Source organism: Orbicella faveolata, unplaced genomic scaffold (assembly GCF_042242905.1).
Source record: "Orbicella faveolata isolate gen_17 unplaced genomic scaffold, um_ofav_v1 contig_47, whole genome shotgun sequence".
NCBI classification, from domain to species: Eukaryota; Metazoa; Cnidaria; class Anthozoa; order Scleractinia; family Merulinidae; genus Orbicella; species Orbicella faveolata.
Window position 1 is genome coordinate 14,655,866 of NW_028301577.1, and position 19,298 is coordinate 14,675,163.

Genomic DNA, 19,298 nt, shown 5'->3' on the forward strand with positions numbered 1-19,298 from the left:
TTTTTGCTTTTGTATTCTTTATTTTATATGTAAAGCCGATTAGATCACTATTGATCCAACGTATACCAGCAGGATCATCGTTCCGGTTGCTTGCTTAAACATTTTATAGCAATAATAGAGTTTGTGTTGATCAAGTGATGTGATGTCTACAGCAAAAAAAGATGCATTGCAACTGTAGCGCTACCTAAACAGTTAAATTTTAAAAGCGCGGTTATAAGATCTAACAGATCTTCTTGTTTTTTGTCGGTGACCAGGCTCAAGCTCCCTCTCGGCCCAATTTTGGGTCACACAACGTGTGATGTTGATTCGCCAAAAGCTGTTGAAACATTAATACAAGGACAATGTTACGGATATTGTTTTCTTTGTGTTGAGTAAAATATATATATGTTCGTTTTATCGAAGCGTTGGATTCAAAGGGAATAATAAATACGCTAAAAGGTATTACGTCAGCCATGGAATGCGTTGACGTTGCAGCTTTCACTTTCGCTACATGACAAATAGAGTCTATCTTTTTGTCGACGGTCGAGGGTCCCATGTCGAGGGTCGAGGGTTGAGGGTAATTTTTTTTTTCTGATTTTTTTTTCACATGTCACAAATCGTCGGAGTCGTGAATCGAAGGCTTGTCAACCCTACTTTACATGACCATTCAGTGCATTAACGTGTATTTGCTTTGTCATAACACCAAACCTAATTTGGTAAAATGCTGGCGTGACTTCCTGTCACACGATCAGTCGAACTTTTAAATACATTTTCTGAAATACATACCATGACTACTAGCTATTACAAACGAAGAGCCCGGTGGAGGAAACGTTTAAAAAGAGTCTTACCGTCGCTTGCAACTGCCGGTCAATGAAAATTCAAAGTTTTGACAATCAAACTTCAAAGTTTACCCACCCACTTGGAACGTTTTAGCGCCACTCCGCAAACACTTGAAGAGAAGCAAAGTCAGCAACGCGTACGAGGATTTTGTCTTTTGCAGTTTTGAAAATCAGAATGGCTGATAGGAAATCAAGAGAGGAATTTCTGTCGGATATCGACTGTAATCTTTTACAATATCCAGAGGAATATAGGAAGAAAGAATTCACCTCAACATTGTCTGCACGGCAGCATTAAAAACGGCCACCGCGAAAATAGAACTGGATTTGAACTGGCTTTCTTACGAGTAAAAATAGTTCTTTGAATAAACACGTGGGGAAATTTTCGGCTATTCATTTCGTCATGAATATGCTCAATATGTTTTAAATTCCTCTACTAATTTCCTGTCATTCGTTCTGACTAGGTATAAAATACTAGGTGGAGGATTGTATTCACCAAGTTTGAAGGACGCATGTAGCTTACTTAGAAGACGCTCTGTTAATTTTTCTAATTTTCCATACATTTGTCGATACGTATTTTTTTTTCCCGCGAACCGCGTCCACCCAGCCAAATTTACAGACAAATATATGGAAAATTAGAAAAATAAACTGAGCGTCTTCTAGCCAAGCTACATCCCTTAAACGTGGTGAATACAATCCTCTACCTGACATTTTAACGTTACGATTCACAAATTGTATTTCCACTCCACTGGCCAAATTTGATGTAGAAATAACTAATTTTCCTTAATTTATCAGCAATCACATCCTGAAAACAGAGCGAAAAACCATCGAAACCGAAATTTTTTAGATTACTTTTTTAAATCTAATTAAAAATCTCGCATTCCCGTTACCATGGCGACAGCCAGTGGAATATTAACTCAGATCGAGCTACGCGTCCTTTCGAAAGGTATGTTTACTCAACGAAACAAAGCTTTTTTCCAAACTTCCTGAGCTCTACGATCCCAAAAACGATTCAAGACACATAATTCAAGAATTATTCGAGATTGCAAACAGAAAAACGGCGGTCCGAAGGGAATTTAGTCGCACTTAAACAAGATGCGTGGATTTGAGTAGCACATGGCGAAGGTCATGCAAGCTCACTTACCCAAAATTTTCGCTTCTAATTTCTTTCTAACCGTAAAATTACATTCGTATTTACTTCAAATACCTTTAGGAATGTTGTCCGCTTCCGAAAACATCTTCAGGACGTTGAAATCATGGACATCGCTCGCTCAACAAAAGGCGGTCATTTTGACTTGAAATTGTGTGATTTCGCAATGTCGTCATGTACGCCACATTGAAGCATCCCACGTGAAACTAGTCATGTGTTTAGATAATTATCTCTAGTTTCATGTCCCCAAATTTCAGGGGAAACAAAAATAATCCGATTTTTTGATCATTTTTTTAGTTATCGATCCTGAAGCATTAAAATTTATAGAGCGTGACAGGTAAGAGTTAAAATAAATTTAACAATGCTCATAGTTTCATCGCGACCCATCGCAAAGACCTGCAAGTTTACCGAAGGACTGGAAGGAGAGTGGTAATTCAGATTGGAAATCTCACATATATTCTTCATCGCGACCGATCGCAAAGCCCTGCAAGTTTACCGAAGGAGAGTAGTAATTTAGATCGCAAATCTGACAGACATTTTTTTGACGGCGAATTTACCGAAGGAAGAAAATATATATGATACATGGCAAACGAATATTTCTCATTGCGGCCTGTCAATAACACTGGAAAACAATGAAGCCAACACTAGTACTCCACGAAATCGCATTGGTAGTAACACGACCTAAACCACAACAGCGACATAGAAAAGAAGGTACACAAACGAAGCCATGCCATGGAAGGCGTTTTTATTTGTTTTCCACAGTGAAAAATTTGAAGCTAGAAATGTGAAATTCGAAGCGAGTGAGGCACTCTGACACAACATTGTCACTATCAATACAATATTAACGCGAACCACATTCTGTTATCCCTGTGTGTTATCTTCTTGTTGAAGAAATTAAAACTGCAAAACTGAATGTTTGGATTTGTTTCTACGCGGACAGCCATTCAAAAGTTGATGGCATTAGTAGATCGGCCCAAGCATCCAGCGTGATGAAGTCACATGAAAACCGGACTTTGAATGTTATAGAAGGTTATGGATAAATAATCAGGTCTGTGATATATTATTAAACCCTCGACATGGGACCCAAAAAGATATCTGAATCGAGAAGACTACATAAATTATCTTTCTCGCAGTAGCAAAGACGCTTGTGATATCAAGTGCAATCATGTTAGCGGACATTTAACCAAATCGGGAAGGAACGTGTAGATCGGACTCGATTGAGCGGCGGAAATCGAGCGTACAGCAAAGAGTAGAAAAACAAACCCAGAAAAAAAAAGTTACCCTCGTCCCTCGACCCTCGACCCTCGACATGGGACCCTCGACCCTCGACCCTCGACCCTCGACCGTCAACAAAAAGATAGACTCTGAAAAATAAGATCGTGTTTACTTTGCAAGTTTGTTTCGCCAGAAGCGACGGTCATTACTTTATTTGCAATTTTGCGAGTATTTCTTGTGGTTTTAGGCAAATGAAAGAAATTCTTTGGCTGTTTCATCGCAGCGAGTTCGGTGATCAGAAGCAAAATTGAATATTTGCAAGCCAAGCAAAGAACATGTCAGAACCTGCAAGGATTAGGTCATTGGTTGGGAAATAACCACCGTACTGTGTCACTCCAGTGACCACAGATTGAAAGCGTGAGAGAAAATTAGCGTTACTTTCGATTCTTACCAAATTTGGACAGTGGGATGATTTCATCATTAGCCAGTTACAGGCTATTTTTCAGCTCTTTTCGTCATATCCCCCCTTGGAAGAAGTTTTGTCAAGTTAGCTAATTTAGTGAGCAAGCCACCGTAATGGCGGTCGCCGTCGGCGAAATGTTTATTTGCTCAAAATTGGGGCAAAATCTTTCGGAGATGGAAGTCAGGACATTTGTAAGGATACAGAAAGTAATTTGGGACCAGTTGCTGGCTTCTAAGGCTGAATTTATCCAAAGTAAGCTGTTTTTGTTTTTGTTTTCGTGCGAAAGCCACGAGGTGAAATATTATCGGCTTGTTATGCTGTCCTGTTCTGTTTTCTCTGGTGGTCTTTTCTGTAACCCGCCGAGGCCATTCTTTCGTCTAAATCAGTTGAAAAAAGTTCGAAAAAGATGTTCCCATTCAAGTTTAAGTTCTCAGGCGATAATTCTGGAGCTTTTTGGCCGAAACGTTGAGCGTTTTCCATTTACCAAAAAAATCCGGAAATTCTGGTTGGGATGTAAATGGAACACGATTTTTTGGTTCGTTCCACTGGACATTTTCCCGAATAAACGGAATTCCTGAAAAGGTAGTCCTATTTTTCCGGTGGAAACTACCCAATGGAAAATTTGTGTTTCATTTACAGATTTCTCGTCTTTATCACCAGTTCCATGCCTTTCGCGGTCTTTTAAGCGGCCAGGCCTCCCTCGGCTTCCTCGTGTTTCAACAAAAATGGCGGCTATTCAGGGTCAGAAAACTTCCGAGTTTGAAATAAACCACACAAACGCCAATACTTTTTTCTGGAGCGGAATTGGTGGTCTTCCAAATGAATGCCGTTGCGGCACTCTTCCTGTAGCTTGGACCACTCAACACGGACCTTCCATTGTGCGTCTTGTCATTCGAAAATGACTTTTAAACTCATCGAGTGAATATCCTGGCAACGCGTGTTCAAAATAGCCTTCAGTTCGTTGCAAATTCCGTCTCATGAACGTCGAGGCCGCTGAAAAGATATCTACTGCATCATCTTCTGAATTAATCAAACTTTCTTCCTCTATAGAGACTTCTAACACTTCGCAGAAAAACATCTGATGGGCCTCATTAGCCTCCATTTTGAATATTCGTGGGAGATTCAGAGAAGCGACAGAGAAGGGCCTGTGAACGAATGGGACCTGTGACAAATGGAACGCGCTTTTCCCAAACGGAAATTCCCAGCAGAAATTTTCCGAAATTTTTTGTAAAAGGAAAACGTCCGGTGGCTTTGTTATGTTCGTGTTTTTCGGTTGCTATGGGCGACCGTGGCTTCCTTTGTTAGGTCAAGTCTAGGAGTGAGGTCACAAAAAAAAAATTCTAATTAATTCTGGTTTTGTTCGACTTCCCTGAAATTTTAACACGATAAAGCTGGATTGTTAAGTATGGAGGCCCATTCTGGTCAAACTTGTAGTAATAAAATTGCCCCACAAGTCAGTTTTTTCAGTCACTGTTTTACTTTTTATGAGCTTGCTGTGTATTTTCATCGGCGGTACAAATTTCTTTTTTGAGGCGGTTGCTTATTTTTTTAGCAGCCTGAATTATTTTAATTTAGTCTGGTTAAATTTTTTGTGGGTACTACGAATGAATTTTTTCACTCGTGCTGCAAATTATTTTTGACTGGTACTGCGAATTATTTTTGAGTTATTTTTTTTGAGTTATTTTTTTGTAAAAAAAATACCTCTTAGTCGGCGCGTCAGGTATGTTATGGACGGGTCAATGGGTGAGTGAGTAAGTGAGTGAGTGAGTGAGAGATGTATGTATGTCACACCAATCAGATTGGATCTACTATGAACAGCCAATCAAATTTCTTGTTGTAAAGGTAAATGGTACGTGAGAAACACAAGGTATGTATAAACACAAGGACTTTGGTAATTGAAAAATAAAGAGTGACGTGTATGTTGCCGGTTTGTGATTTTTAGTCCGGTTTGGAGGGGAGTGTGACAGTTACATACGTACATTGGGTTGTTTTAGAGTACATAATTTTCAGTGTAATGGTGGCTAGTTATGAACGAGATGAGTCTTGAGTTTTGAAGCAGTTCATGAGTAGTAGGCAAATGGAACGAGATATTTTTATTTTTAATTACAAAGGGTAACTTGATACTTTTGTTTTTCACAAGGAGTTAATTCAATTAGAGGTCACGAATCGTCGGTTCTAGTTCTTAGGACATGTTTTAGAGGAGACGAGACTATTTAGGTTTGAAGCAGTTCTAACGTTTACGATAGTAAGTGCAGGTAACGATTGTTTTGTTCTTATTGCATGCAAATATAACGAGATAGTTTTATTTTTAGTTACAATGGGTAATTTGACACTCTTTTTTTTCACAAGGTAGTCAATTCAATTAGAGCTGACGAATCGTCGCCATTTGTTCCCACGAGATGTTTGCTATTTTTAGTTACAAATGGTAACTCGACACTTTTGTTTTTCATGTGGGAGTAAATTCAATTAGAGCTTACAAGTTATCGGCTATTGTTCCCAGGATATTAAACAAAAAAGAAGCTTTCATTTCTAGAGTGTTTTTACGTCTCTGCAGTAGCAGTTTAATATTTTTATTTGATGGGCATTTTATGACATTCTTTTCAGTTCGATATTTTTAAAGGTAAAAAGCATGAAAACTGTTCCAATGTTCTTTGAAGACTGTGTGGCACCAAGTTAAAGTGCAATTTAATTAAATCAGAGAGGTTTTTTCTCTTTCTTTCAATTTTCGGTGAAGTAGTGTTGTTACGTTGTGTTGTGTAAAAAGGGTAAACTTACGACTCGTATAAAATGCGAAAAGTTCTCTTAACTTGAGTATTTTTGAGCAAAAATTCCTCTTGGGGGCTGGAAGGGCTCCCGAGGGGGTACTCCCAGAAAAATTGGTTGGGGGTGTGAGGTCCGCTTCCCAAAACCCTTGCCCTATTTATGACCAAAATCTGCGATATTCCTTACCCTATTTATGACCTGACCAAGAATTCGAAACCCTATTTACGACCTGGCCCTCAAATCAAAACCGTGTTTCAGACCTGCGTTATAATTAGCTCCCTAGTTCAAACCAATGTTAAATTACCGTAAACATATAAATTTGTGAAGGGCTTTTGTTGATTTTCTTTTCGATAATGATGAAAAAGTGGCTTCTTCTTAAAGCATACCCATATCAAGGCTAGAGTGCAAAAACCGTACCCTATTTATGACCAAAATGGCCAAAATCAGCTAAAATCGATACCCTATTTATGACCAAAACGGCTGAAAAACCATACCCTTCGGGGCCGCACAGACCTATATAGCCCATATAAGGAAGTCCCCCCCCCGGGGGGGAAGGGCTACGTGATCGGTGAGTGAGGAAGTTATGCATGTGCGCGTGTCAGACCAATCACAGTGTGGGTTGTATCAAAGAACGAATAAAACTGCCTGTTAGAAAATAAGATGGTATCTACATTAATCTGGAGACGTGTCAGATTACTGTAGTTTGTTCAGTCAAACATTTTATGGCTTACTATTTAGTTATCTATTTAGTTATGTACATAATAAACTCCCAGTTTCTTTCTTGCTGTACATCGCAACCAAAAAAACTTGTCAAATCATTACTGTAAACAGTTCCATGAATGCTCCTATCTCCGAGACTTATAGTTCACAAAAAAATAACTCTTGCACGCCTTGTGTGCCTATGTTTTACTTGTGGCACTGAGAATTATTTTTTCATTGGCGCTGACAATTATTTTTCAAGGTATCGTGAATTTATTATTTGGCCTACAATACATTGCGGGCATGCGATTGAGGGAGACTGGCTCGAGTGTTTTGACTCTCCAGGCGGCCATTTTGAAAATTGTGCGAGTGCTATCCAAAAGAATACCAAGGCGAAACATTGTCAGAGAAAGAAACGAAAGAGGTTTTCACCTTTTCTTACAAAATCTGAAAGGAGTCGTTAGTGTGTACGCAAGTGATGAGGTTTTCTGGACCGAGGATTTAATAGAAGAGACTACGCAACGGCTGCAAGACTCGTACACAACTCTAACCCTTATTGAGCATGACATGACTTCCCAAATGAACGATCCCCTTCCTGAACATGTGCGTCGTTTGAAGAGCAATGTGCAATCTCTTCAAAGACTTCTCGTGTCTTGTGAAACTTCTGCATCAAGTGCAGAAAATTCTGTTTCATTTTATCCTCAACCAAGTCCAAGGATGGAGGCTCATAGACCTGGAAGACCGGCCTTAAAAGATGAAACCACAAAGATGGCGCGAAGAAATCGAGCGGAATAGTACCAGTCCCCCTCAAATCGCAAGCCCGCAATGTATTGTAGGTCAAATAATAAATTCACGATACCTTGAAAAATAATTGTCAGCGCCAATGAAAAAATAATTCTCAGTACCACAAGTAAAAAATAATTCGCAGTACCAGTCAAAAATAATTTGCAGTACGAGTGAAAAAATTCATTCGTAGAACCCGCAAAAAACCAGACTAAATTAAAATAATTCAGGCTGCTAAAAAAATAAGCAACCACCTCAAAAAAAAAAAAATTGTACCGCCGATGAAAATACACAGCAAGCTCATAAAAAGTAAAACAGTGACTGAAAAAACTGACTTGTGGGGCAATTTTATTACTACAATTTTTACCAGAATGGGCCTCCATAAACAGGTACCAGTTCTTACATAACACATTATCTCGTGTCGTATTTCTTCGGTTCAATACGCTAAGAGGTACTGCAAAACCTCGCGCGCGCTGTGGACGTTTTGAGGCTAAACATCCTAAGTGGTAGTGGGAGGCTCGGGGGCCTCATGGTTAGTGCGCTCGGCTCCGGAGCGAGTGGTCCGGGTTCGAGCTCTGGACGAGGACATTGTGTTGTGTTCTTGGGCAAGGCACTTTACTCTCACAGTGCCCTTTCCACCTAGGTGCATAAATGGGTACCGGCGAATTTAATGCTGACGGTAACCCTGCGATGGACTAGCATCCCTTCCACGAGGGACTAGAAATACTCCTAGTCACTTGATGCTACAGAAACCGGAGATAAGCGCTGGCCTGATGGGCCACTTGCTCGTATGCAGACTTTACCTTTCACTTCAAATATACTCAATCAATCCACTCGGCTGGTATGCATACTTTACCTTTTTTTGCCCTAAGAGGTACCAAAACCGCGTTTTTAACCCCTGAAACGTACGACGAGCACCCCCGCCATTTTTATGTGGGAGTCACTCCTGGAGACAAACTGAACAAATGTAAATTCTTGGAAGAGTCGTAGGTTGAATATAGAGTCGTTTTTTAATCGAGGTTGTCCTTGGTGTTGTTGTTGTTGTTGTTGTTGTTGCTTAAACTCTCTTTTGTTGTTCTGGCGGGGAGCTTCTGTCTGTACTTTCGACAAGCTGTTTGTTCGGCTGCGTTGTGTTTGTTTCCTTTGCACTCGTTTGGCTGTTCGTATCTCTGCCATTCATTCAGTTTTTTATTGTTTGGGCAGGGAACATCTTGCTGCAGCTACACCGTGCTGACGAGACCCAACCAGGTCGAAACAGCTGTCCCCGGTTCCAATTCTTGGCTTTCAGTTTGGACTCTATCATGTCGTAAGCTTTCTATGTAGTAATCAGCCTTGCTTCATTGTTATGTTCTTATTTAGACTCGTTTTAAAATTTTGAAATGTATAAAAACATAGCGAGGGCCGAAGTTCCTTTGCTTCTTTGATATCAAAATGTCAAAGAAAAATCCCCACAGCATTGGAGGCTTTCCTTTGCTTTAAAGCGAAACGAAACATAACCAAATCATCCACGAAAACATCCACGCAACGCGCGAGTAACATCCGCGGAAGAACTGGGTACCAGTGAATCGATGTAGTGTCGTTGCATGCTAAGAATACTGGAAACCGTTGCGAGCCACCAGTAACTAACGACATTCGAGCAACACAGTTTGTAAATAGGAACAGAGTCTTTTAAATCCTCAGCTGTAGTTTATTTTTATCTTAGTGCCGGCTGCTTACAATAACATTAATAAACTTATCATCACAGTCAAATGGGAGGACAGAAATAGAGTCCTGTCCATCCAGTAAAAACTCGCTTGAGGGATCACCGTCCAGAGCTTCCGCGTGATATACTACTGGTTTGTGGCGGTCCGTTACCATTGTTTTCATTCTGTACACCTTTCCTGTGATAATAAATCCCTTGAATGATGTCTTTGACACAGTTTTCCAGATCCTTATTGGCTTTTTAACTTGATTGATGAAAGTGACGCTCACGCAGCTCACTAAAATGCAGTTAAAAAAAAAAAAAAAAACTCAGTAACTCAGTTTATTCATAAGACAGGTACTGAGACTTTTGCGTTAAAACTGTAATGCATGAAATCGTAATTATATTCAAAGCCTAGCTGGTTAGAAACGTAACCTATGAAATTTTAGTAGCGAAAAAAACACCGTTGGTCAAATTAGGAACACCAGCGATGAATAGACTTTTTTGCGGTGCACAATGCAAACTTCTTTGAATAAAAATTCTCATAACCTAATTGTTATGACTGAAAATTAACCTTAATTCTAGGCAAAAAAACACACACACACACACAAATACACTCGCCCTCGTTTTCAATTTTAGTATAAATCTACTAGCGTTCTATCATGAATGACGTTCTCTGATTAGCTACGCCGCTACTCACTATCTATTTTGTGATAGACAATGAGTAGCGTCAACAAAATGTCCACCGCTTCATGGCGTTTTCGAAGTGTCTGTGAAGAGGGTTTAGATAAAGTTTTGAACGACTAGTAGATTTATACTAAAACATTTAGATTATTCGCTCTCAATTTCTATGCGTGATAGTTGACGAGGGCGCAACCATACCGGCCCTCGTCAACTATCACGCGATAGAAATTGAGAGCTCATAATTTAATTGCAATAATGCGATAAATATGTGGGATAAGCAGTACAGTGTATTTCACAATAGCTGCTCTTTAAAACACGCACGTATGGGAACATTTTGTAATTTTCCTCTATACCTGAAGCAGTCTGGAAGTTGTCAATCTAAATGTTGAATTAAATCAAGGTAAATGCTATGTACTTATTTACTGAGTGGGAGGGCCGGACGGCAAAATATTTGGCTCGAGGTCAGGACGTACGGACCGAGAGCCAAATATTTTCCCGTTCGGCCAGACCGGGTAATCAGATATTTGCAAAGTTTTTAAAAAGCTTTACTTGTACCAATAAAAAAAGTTCTTGCAAAAAACTTCAACAGTGACAATATTATTAGCTGTTACAATATCATGGTAAAATATACTAATAAATGGAAAACTGGCACAAACAGGAGTGGGCACAAAAGAAATTGACTTTTTCGTCCGATTTGTTTACTAGCATATTATATACTAGTAAATGGAAAACTGGCAGAAAAGAAATGGACTTTTTCCCCCGATTTGTTTACTAGTATATCACATACTAGTAAATGGAAAACTGGAAGAAAAGAAATTGACTATTTCGCCCGATTTGTTTACTAGTATATTAGAACTATATTTAATACTAGTAAATGACAAACTGGAACAGAAGAAATTTGATTACTAGTATATTAGATTTATATTCAATTCTACTAAATGGAAAACTGGCAGAAAAGAAATGGACTTTTTCGCCCGATTTGTTTACTAGTATATTAGATTCACATTCAGTACTAGTAAGTGGAAAACTGGCAGAAATGAAATTGACTTTTTCGCCCAATTTGTTTACTAGTATATTAAAAATATATTCAATACCAGGAAATGGCAAACTTGGACAAAAGAAATTGACTTTTTCGCCCGATTTGTTTACTAGTATATTAGATTTACATTCAATACCAGTAAATGGAAAACTGGCAGAAAAGAAATGGATTTTTTCGATTCGTTTACTAGTATGTTAGATTTACATTCAATATTTAGCTCTTATTAACCGAGCTGGAGGTCTGTATGGGAGAATACAGAAAGAAAACTTTAATTCGTTCAATGTAACTGGTTTTCTAACATTTTGCTTGCGAACGGCGATGAGCTTAACTGAAACCTGCCGAAATTTGCTCGTCCTCTTTACTTTTTTTTTTTGTCATCAGGCTTTTTGGTACTTCCATAAATGATTGAGAAGAAAATAAAAGAAAATGGTAAAAATTTTTGTATTTTAGTTTGCTACTTTTTCAACGCAAAATGAAACCGGTCTAGATGCCGGTCTAGATGGGAAAATCTAGACCGCGGTCAATATCGATTTCAGCCAATCAAATTCGTGAATTCGGTAGTTCCCAGTCCTTGTGAGACACAGCCATATAATAATTAGTAAATGGAAAACTGGCAGAAAAGAAATGGACTTTTCGCCCGATTTGTTTACTAGTATATTAGATTTACATTCAATACTAGTAAATGGAAAACTGGCAGAAAAGAAATGGACTTTTTCGCCCGATTTGTTTACTAGTATATTGGATTTACATTCAATACTAGATAATGGAAAATCTGGCAGAATAGAAATGTACTTTTTTTTTACTAGTATATTACAAGTATATTCAATACTAGTAAATGACGAGCATGACGAGCTGAACGATTTTTTTTCTCTGGCAAAAGAGAAATTGACTTTTTCGCCCGATTTGTTTACTGGTATATTAAAAATATATTCAGTAGTAGTAAATGGAAAACTGGCAGAAAAGAAATGGACTTTTTCGCCCGATTTGTTTACTAGTATATTACAAGTACATTCAATGCTAGTAAATGACGAGCTGAACGATTTTTTTTCTCTTCCAACAGCGAATTGAGGCCAATTCAGAAAATAAGAAAGAGAAAAGCGCTTAATGATAATAATCTACTTGTGTGAGTCTCAGGTCTGTGCGGTATTCTGTGCTCGAGTTAATATCCGTCAAAATCTTAGACATATATTTAGATAAGTCCTTATATATTTTGTGTCCCGTGGAAGGGCACAAATATGTAGGACGGAAACCAATGAAAACGTCTGGAATTTACGTCTGATAGTTCAGCCTCATAAACCAGTATGTATTCACAGAAATACTTCTTTGTATTCGTTATCTGTTTAGACTTCTAAAAATCACTGATTGAGTCTCTTTCTTTAACATGCGAAACCGATTTGACGCGGTCATCTTGGCGTCTTGCGGTGAGAAAACTCGGAAATTTAGAATTCTCAGGGAAACCACACGTATTATTACAATAGATCCCCACGATAACAAAGCTGTCTGCTTAGTACAGCCGGGTTCGCTTCATAAAAATGTTTTGGGAGTTACAGCGCTTAATATGGGTCCGCTGATTACAGATTTCACAATACTTTTACTGTACTGGAAAATGTGGTCCTTTAAAATTGTGAGATAATAGATATTAAGCTCTGTCCGCACGGGAAATGTTTGGTGATCAAACATGAACAAAGATTGTTTGGAAACCAAACATTTTCCCGTTTGAACGCCTTGTTTGATCGTGCTTGACAAAGTTTGAACGCCGACAAACATTTGATGAAATATTGTAAAACATTTCGTACAGTTGGAAAGTGATAAAATATGTTTGATACCGTTTGGACCGTTTGGCAACACTGTACAACATCAACATGTTTGGTCACCAAACGATTTTTGGTCATGTGTGATGGCCTGTTCATAAGGTTTCGTGTACTAGAGATTTATCTGGAGAAAAAGTAACTTTCCTTTTGGCTCGATTTCTAGACCTTTACAGTTGATTTTTTGAATTGATTTTTTTATACTAGTAAACTGACCTGGCAAAAAAAGTAGATTTCTTTTTGGCACGATTTCACTTTACAGTTGTGTTGATTTTATTATACTAATAAATTTATCTGGCGAAAAAGTCGATCTCTTTTTGGCTCGATCTCTCGGCCTTTACAGTTGTATTGATTTTGTTATACTAGAAAATTTAACTGGCCAAAAAGTAGACTTATTTTTTGCCCGATTTCCCAGCCTTTACTGCAGTTGTAATGATCTTGTAACACCAGGAACCATAATCGGGGATGGAGACCGTAAGCGCGCGCTATTTCTAGTATTGGGGCTGTCCCTATGATGCGGGACAATTTTATTTTTCTATTTTTAGAACAAATTGCGTCATCATGTGCGGCACACGCGCGTTTATGCTGCGAGGATTTTTGCGGATGTGGCGCGGGGAAATGGCGTCCGAAATTCCCGAAATGTTTGATGCTTTTGGTCCACAACTCAATACGTTCATGTCTGTTGGAATTTTACTTCAGTATTTTCGTCGTAAGCTGCTCCAGTTTGAGTGAAATAAGACAGTGTCCAATTTAGTTATGTGCCGCTTTATGATATCACTGACCAAGTTGTGTTCCGCTGCTTCTTTTAGTGTTGTTTTGCAAGAGCTTCACATTACTCCACTCTAAGTTTCACATATGTTGAAGATTAACAGCTTTTCCAAAGCACAGCGAAAAACTAGCTGGATATATTTAGATATAGCAGCGTTTCAGGACTTCAAGGTTTCCCTCCTCTTGCCATAGACTTGCGAGGATTTCGCCAGCGTCTATCTCGACCAAACAGTGAAAAAAAAAAAAAAAAATAATAATAATTGCAAGTTTGAGTTTCGCCTGAATTGTAAGCGACGCTTGATATTTTATCAAGGCCCAATAACTGACAATAAAGTTTATGTCTGTAGATGCTGCTCAGTTTTGTTTGTGTAAAAATCCAATAAATTGTCTGTTGTCGACGAATAAGAGCGCCCGCCGATGCGTGTTTTGTACAGTCAGTAAAACATGACAAATTGGACTTTCCCACTTTCGTGTGAAAACGTACATCGAACTAATATAATATCTCTAGTTTTTAAATATGTTTGAGAACATATTAAAAGCTTAGCTGAAAATATGTCAATACAGCAGAAATAATCAACAAAATTAAGATGACGCTTTCTTTAATCAACTCGAATAAAGATTTCGATTTTGTTGGTTGAGTTATCAAAACAGGCCTCGTCTATTTTATTTTCGCAGTGTAAAATTTTACTATGTTAAAGAAACACACGATGTTAGTATCCTTTTGGCATTGGTGAAAATTGTTGCAGCATCTCGGCACAAAAGACAACGAAATAAATCTTTGTCAAGATTTGTTGACAATTGAAAACACCGACTCGGACTTGAACGTGCACGCGCTGCACTATGCAAATGAGCTACTTACACGCGTTAGACTTTCCTCTCAAAAACCTCGCCAAACTCGCCAAACAAACGGAAACAATAAGAAACTATCAAAACAGGGTTTGGTTATGATTAAGCATTGTTTGGGAAACTCACAATCAACTCGATACCAGAGTAAAGAGTTTTCTCACATAACTTTTCTTTACAGAACAAGTGCAAAAGCTCACGCGTACAACTAGCGCGAGCACAGGCAGCGCAAGCTCTCTCTATGAACCACACAACCAACACAATATGGCATCGAATTATAAGGGTTTATATGGAATCTTCTACAAGATATCTATCGAGGTAGTTAAAAGTGAAAATTCTCAGTAAAAATGGCTTACCTTATTCCATGCATGTGTTGTTTGCTCCTGGTATGGTTATTTAACCGATTTAACTTGATTTAAGCGACTTTTTATAATTCCGGTTTTCCCTTCATAAAGAGAGGACAAGGCGAAACACCTCAGTCGGGACAGCCTGCCGAACGAAGTCAAAAATCCCACGCTAAAATGTATCCACGGCCACAAATCCACCGCAGAATTCAAGGGCAAAGGTTGATCTTCCATTTTAATTCTCTAGCCACACAATCGCAGCCCTGCGAGCGACGCCAGGCGGCTCTTCGTGTCCCCAGTGAAACGATAAAACGATGGAAGAGCTCCGTGTCCGTTTGATCCGCGACACAACGACCGTTAAAATCGGCTTGGTAACCTCGTCATGTTGGCAAACCAAGACTCGCGGGTATACTAGACCGCAATTTGTCAACCAAACTTCTTGTAACACCCGCGGTCCCCTCAGGTCGAATTTACAATGCAAAATGAAAATCGTACAGAAAGCCTTTGCAAAATGGCTTCAAAACCAAAGAAACGTAAGATCAACGGCGAAAGCTCCATAGAAACTGAGGAGATACAATCATGTTTGAAGTGGAAGTCATGGTAAGTTTTCACGTTTATGCTCTTTTAATTTGTTTGTTTAAATATTCTCGAGCTGATGAACTAAATTTGCTTCTCTTAGGGTATTGTGGAATTACGAATAATGTGAGGAAACTGTAACGGAAGCCAGCGAAATTTTGTCCAGAGCATACGAAGAAAGAGAAAATGCCGCCGGCAAATTGAGCTCTGTTTTGCTCGGGAGAATTCTTAACGAATTATGGGGAGATGAAGTTAAATTGGTAAGGCGAGGACCACGTAACTCAAAGGTGCATAAACGTGAAAACTTACCATGACTTCCACTTTAAACATAGGCACGCAAGACGTGCAAGAGTTATTTTTTTCTGTGAAGTTTTGTAGATAGAAGCATTCATGGTACAGTAATGATTTGGTTAATTTGACAAGTTTTTTTGGTTGCGATGTTACATCGGTCATGGTAAGATAGCTAAATAGTAAGCCATAAAATGTTTGACTGAACAAACTACAGTAATCTGACATGTCTCCAGATCAATGTAGTTATCATCTTATTTTCTAACGGGCAATTTGATTCGCTCTTTGATACAACCCGCGCTGTGATTGGTGTGACACCCGCACATGCATAACTCCCTCGCTCACCGATCACATAACCCTTCCAACCCCCAAGAGAAATTTTTGCTCAAAAATACTCAAGTTAATTTAGAGACTTTTTCGCATTTTACACAAGTCGTAAGTTTACCTTTTTACACAACACAACACAACACAACACAACACAACTTCACCGAAAATAGGAAGAAAGAGAAAAAAAAATCTCTGACACGTTGAAAGTCTGATTTAATTAAATGCACTTTAACTTGGTGCCACGCAGTCTTCAAAGAACATTTGAACAGTTTTCATACTTTTTCCCTTAAAAAATATCGGGCTGAAATGAATGTCATCAAATAAAACTATTAAACTGCTACTGCAGAGACGTAAAAACCGTCCAGAAACAAAACCTTCTTTTTTGTTTAATATCCTGGAAACAGTAGCCGATAACTTGTCAGCTCTCATTGAATTTACTCCCATATAAAAAACAAAAGTGTTAAGTTACCATTTGTTACTAAAGATAGCAAACATCTCGTGGGAAAGAGTGATGACGATTCGTCCGCTCTAATTGAATTTACTCCCTTGTGAAAAACAAGAGTGTCACATTACACTTTGCAACTAAAAACCAAAAATGTCTCGTTATATTTGCATGCAACAAGAACAAAACAATTGTTACCCGCACTTACTATTGTAAACGTTAGAACTGTTTCAAATCTAAAGTCTCGTCCCCTCTAAAGCAAGTCCTAAGAACTAGACGCGACGATTCGTGACCTCTAATTGAATTTACTCCTTGTGAAAAACAAAAGTATCAAGTTACCTTTGTAACTAAAAATAAAAATATCTCGTTGCATTTGCATACTACTAACTCACGAACTGTTTCAAACCTCAAGGCTCATCTCGTTCATTTAACTAAAATCCTCAGCCTAACCCACAGAAAATGTCGAAGTAAACCCAATATATGAATACTTCCTCCTCTTTTATAGAAGAATAAATATGGCCGTTCTGAACTCTATCGGGATCAAATCTTCTCACATACCATTTACCTTTACAACAAGAAATTTGATTGGCTGTTTATAGTAGATCCAATCTGATTGGTGTGACATACATACATCTCTCACTCACTCACTTACTCACTCACTCACTCACTCACTCACTCACTCACCCATTGACCCGTCCATAACATACCCGACGCGCCGACTAAGAGGTATTTTTTTTACAAAAAAATAACTCAAAAATGATTTATCTTCTCAATTTATACGGAGCTTTCGCCATTGATCTTACGTTTCTTTGGTTTTGAAGCCAATATTGAAAGGCTTTCTGTACGATTTTCATTTTGCATTGTAAATTCGACATGAGGGGACCGCGGGTGTTACAAGAAGTTTGGTTGACAAATTGCGGAATTACAAAAAGTCGCTTAAATCAAGTTAAATCGGTTAAATAACCATACCAGGAGCAAACAACACATGGATGGAACAAGGTAAGCCGTTTTTATGGAGAATTTTCACTTTTAACTACGTCGATGGATATCTTGTAGAAAATCCCATATAAACCCTTACGATTCGATGCCATATTGTGTTGGTTGTGTGGTTCATAGAGAGAGATTGGGCTGCCTGTGGCGCGAGCAGATACCATTCATTCACAGCGCGAAATCGAAGTCATGTTTTCGACCCTGAAAAACTCCTCACCTTTTCCATTAGCCCAGAGCATAAAACTACATATAAGAGCCCTGGTTCTTATTCCCTGCCTTATTCCCTACCATCGCTGTGAAAATCTGCAAGAGAATATCGCCACTCTCACCATTTGATCACGCAACGTGACAACATCCACGCGAGAGCCCCGACATGTGGGTGGATCCGCGCGGATATATGACGTCAGGATGGCGCAATTTGTTCTAACAATAGAAAAATTGTCCCGTATCATAGGTGCGCGCGGATCCCAAGACTTACGGTCTCCGTCCCCGATTATGGCTTCTGGTAACACCAGTAAATTTATTTGGCAAAAAGTAGATTTCTTTTTGGCCCGATTTCCAGGCCTTTTGCAGTTATAATGATTCTGCTATACTAGTAAATTTGACTGGCGAAAAGGTAGATTTCTTTTTCGCAAAAAATTTGCCCGATTTCCCAGCCTTCACAGTTGTAATGATTTTGTAATATTAGTAAATTTAACTGGCGAAAAGGTAGATTTCTTTTGGGCCCGATTCTCGGCCTTTACGGTTGTAGAGATTTTATTATACTGGTAAATTTATCTGGCGAAAAAGTCGATTTCTGTTTAACCCGATCTCCCGGCCGTTACAGTTATTCTGATTTTGTTGTACTAGTAAATTTAGATGGCGAAAAAGTCGATTTATTTTTTTGCCCGATTTCCCGGGCTTCTGCTGTTGTATTGATTTTGTTATACTATTAAATTTATCTGGCGAAAAAGTAGGTTTCCTTTTGGCACGATTTCCCGGCCTTTACAGTTATTTATAATAAAGTTTCCATATAACGCGCGCTCTGATTGGCTGAAAGAGCGTGCTTTATCAGAGAACAGAGCACGGGTTGATGACGGTAAGTTAGCTTTCAAATTTTTGCTTCGGAATTTTGACAAATTTGACCCAAATTAAACATCCCCTGTGATTCAGACAAACGCAATGGAAACGAACTATTTGTCTGTAGTAAATATGGCTCACAGAGACCATTGTTAGCAACAGTAGTGTTAAAACTGTACTAAAATAAGAAGTTTTGCTAAATTCCCGCCGACAAAACACGTAGCGAAATAAACAAATTCTGAACCTAAACAGTGCTTCGATAAAAGACATTATATTTGTTACGAAGGCAGAAATTATACGTAAGAAGTAAAACAACGACAGAAAACAACAACTGAACTGTCTCTGTTTACGATGAGAAGCTTTATTTTTGTAAAAATGCTCGATTGCTCAAACAACACTTACATGTAGTGTAGTAATGCTCGTTCTCTGGTCATCTCAGCGAAGTGAACCGACGAGTGGTCAGTGCAAAGCTTGCTCTGATATTCTCTTCTGTGCTCGGAGTAGAACCAGTAGGAGCCGTTTAGTCTTTCTAACTTTTACGCTAGTTCGGGCAATCTGGCT

The 19,298-nt window shown here is 38.7% G+C and overlaps 1 protein-coding gene across 1 annotated transcript in view; it reads right to left on the minus strand.

The window, feature by feature from the left end:
* Positions 1-9,554: 9,554 nt before the first annotated feature.
* The window catches only part of LOC149097281 (uncharacterized), a 37,121-nt gene continuing 27,377 nt past the window's right edge, over positions 9,555-19,298 (minus strand). Inside the window, exon 2 of the mRNA XM_089279229.1 lies at positions 9,555-9,867. Within this exon, the coding sequence (XP_089135355.1) occupies positions 9,587-9,867 (281 nt within the window). The 3' untranslated portion in view covers positions 9,555-9,586. The remainder of the gene's footprint in view (positions 9,868-19,298) is intronic.